At 64.8% G+C, this 2,500-nt stretch overlaps 1 protein-coding gene across 1 annotated transcript in view; it reads left to right on the forward strand.

Moving 5' to 3' along the window:
* LOC143287834 (uncharacterized) overlaps nucleotides 1–2,500 on the forward strand; it is a 230,714-nt gene that overhangs the window by 155,101 nt on the left and 73,113 nt on the right. Inside the window, exon 12 of the mRNA XM_076596072.1 lies at nucleotides 35–147. Coding sequence (XP_076452187.1) covers nucleotides 35–147 — 113 coding nt within the window. The remainder of the gene's footprint in view (nucleotides 1–34; nucleotides 148–2,500) is intronic.

Below are 2,500 nucleotides of genomic sequence, written 5' to 3' on the forward strand. Positions count from 1 at the left end.
ACTCCCCCTCCCCACACCCACCCTTTTTTTTCAGATCCTGGGCCAGGAGCTGAAGACGTTGCGGGGAGCCCTGCTGACCACCAAGCTACAGCTGAAGGAGGCGGAGAGCGAGACCAAGGCCATGAGGGACAGGGCAGAGGAGGCCAGGTCAGATGAGAGGATGGGGGATAGGAGGGGAGGGTGGGGAGGAGTGGGGGGTGGGTGGTGGGCGTTGTGGAGGGTAGCGTGGGTGGTTGTGAGGGTGGAGGCGGTGAGGATTGGTGGTGGTGGGGGTGGGTGGGGGGGGGGGGGGGCGTGGTGGAGGAAATAGTGGTGGTGGTTGGGAGGATGATGATGATGGTGGTGGGAGTGGTAGGGAGGTGTGGGGTGATGGTGGTGGGGATGATGGTAGGGGTGGTAGGCAGGTGTGGGGTGGTGGTGGTGGGGATGATGGTGGGGGTGGTAGGGGTGTGTGGGGTGGTGGTGGTGGGGATGATGATGGTGGGGGTGGTAGGGGTGTGTGGGTTGGTGGTGGTGGGGATGATGGTGGGGGTGGTAGGGGTGTGTGGGGTGATGGTGGTGGGGATGATGGTGGGGGTGGTAGGGGTGTGTGGGGTGGTGGTGGTGGGGTAGTGGTGGGGGTGGTAGAGAGGTGTGGGGTGATGGTGGTGGGGATGATGGTGGGGGTGGTAGAGAGGTGTGGGGTGGTGGTGGTGGGGATGATGGTGGGGGTGGTAGGGGTGTGTGGGGTGGTGGTGGTGGGGATGATGGTGGTGGTGGTGGGGTAGTGGTGGGGGTGGTAGAGAGGTGTGGGGTGATGGTGGTGGGGATGATGGTGGGGGTGGTAGGGGTGTGTGGGGTGGTGGTGGTGGGGTAGTGGTGGGGGTGGTAGAGAGGTGTGGGGTGATGGTGGTGGGGATGATGGTGGGGGTGGTAGGGGTGTGTGGGGTGGTGGTGGTGGGGTAGTGGTGGGGGTGGTAGAGAGGTGTGGGGTGATGGTGGTGGGGATGATGATGGTGGGGGTGGTAGGGGTGTGTGGGGTGGTGGTGGTGGGGTAGTGGTGAGGGTGGTAGAGAGGTGTGGGGTGGTGGTGGTGGGGAGGATGATGTTGGTGGGGGTAGTAGGGAGGTGTGGGGTGGTGGTGGGGGGGTGGTGGTGGGGGTGGTAGAGGTGTCTGGGGTGGTGGTGGTGGGGTAGTGGTTGGGTAGTGGTGGGGGTGGCAGAGAGGTGTGGGGTGGTGGTGGTGGGGATGATGGTGGGGGTGGCAGGGAGGTGTGGGGTGGTGGTGGTGGGGATGATGGTGGGGGTGGTAGGGGTGTGTGGGGTGGTGGTGGTGGGGGTGGTAGGGGTGTGTGGGGTGGTGGGGGTGGTAGGGGTGTGTGGGGAGGATGATGGTGGGGGTGGTAGAGAGCTGTGGGGTGGTGGTAGTGGGGATGATGGTGGGGGTGGTAGGGGTGTGTGGGGTGGGGGTGGTGGGGGTGGTAGAGAGGTGTGGGGTGGTGGTGGTGGGGATGATGGTGGGGGTGGTAGGGAGGTGTTGGGTGGTGGGGGGGAGGATGATGGTGGGGGTGGTAGAGAGGTGTGGGGTGGTGGTGGGGAGGATGATGGTGGGGGTGGTAGGGAGGTGTTGGGTGGTGGTGGTGGGGATGATGGTGGGGGTGGTAGAGAGGTGTGGGGTGGTGGTGGTGGGGTAGTGGTGGGGGTGGTAGAGAGGTGTGGGGTGGTGGTGGTGGGGATGATGGTGGGGGTGGTAGAGAGGTGTGGGGTGATGGTGGGGAGGATGATGGTGGGGGTGGTAGAGAGGTGTGGGGTGATGGTGGGGAGGATGATAATGGTGGGGGTGGTAGGGAGGTGTGGGGTGGTGGTGGGGAGGATGATAATGGTGGGGGTGGTAGAGAGGTGTGGGGTGATGGTGGGGAGGATGATAATGGTGGGGGTGGTAGAGAGGTGTGGGGTGGTGGTGGGGAGGATGGTGGGGTGGTAGGGGTGTGTGGGGTGGTGGTGGGGAGGATGATGGTGGGGGTGGTAGAGAGGTGTGGGGTGATGGTGGGGAGGATGATAATGGTGGGGGGTGGTAGGGAGGTGTGGGGTGGTGGTGGGGAGGATGATGGTGGGGGTGGTAGGGAGGTGGGTGGTGGTGGTGGGGATGATGGTGGGGGTGGTAGAGAGGTGTGGGGTGGTGGTGGTGGGGTAGTGGTGGGGGTGGTAGAGAGGTGTGGGGTGGTGGTGGTGGGGATGATGGTGGGGGTGGTAGAGAGGTGTGGGGTGGTGGTGGGGGGGATGATGGTGGTGGTGGTAGAGAGGTGTGTGGTGGTGGTGGGGGGGATGATGGTGGGGGTAGTAGAGAGGTGTGGGGTGGTGGTGGGGGGGATGATGGTGGTGGTGGTAGAGGTGTGGGGTGGTGGTGGGGGGATGATGGTGGGGGTGGTAGAGAGGTGTGGGGTGGTGGTGGTGGGGATGATGGTGGGGGTGGTAGGGGTGTGTGGGGTGGTGGTGGTGGGGAGGATGGTGGGGGTGGTAG

The sequence above is a fragment of the Babylonia areolata genome, chromosome 12, assembly GCF_041734735.1.
Source record: "Babylonia areolata isolate BAREFJ2019XMU chromosome 12, ASM4173473v1, whole genome shotgun sequence".
NCBI classification, from domain to species: domain Eukaryota; kingdom Metazoa; phylum Mollusca; class Gastropoda; order Neogastropoda; family Buccinidae; genus Babylonia; species Babylonia areolata.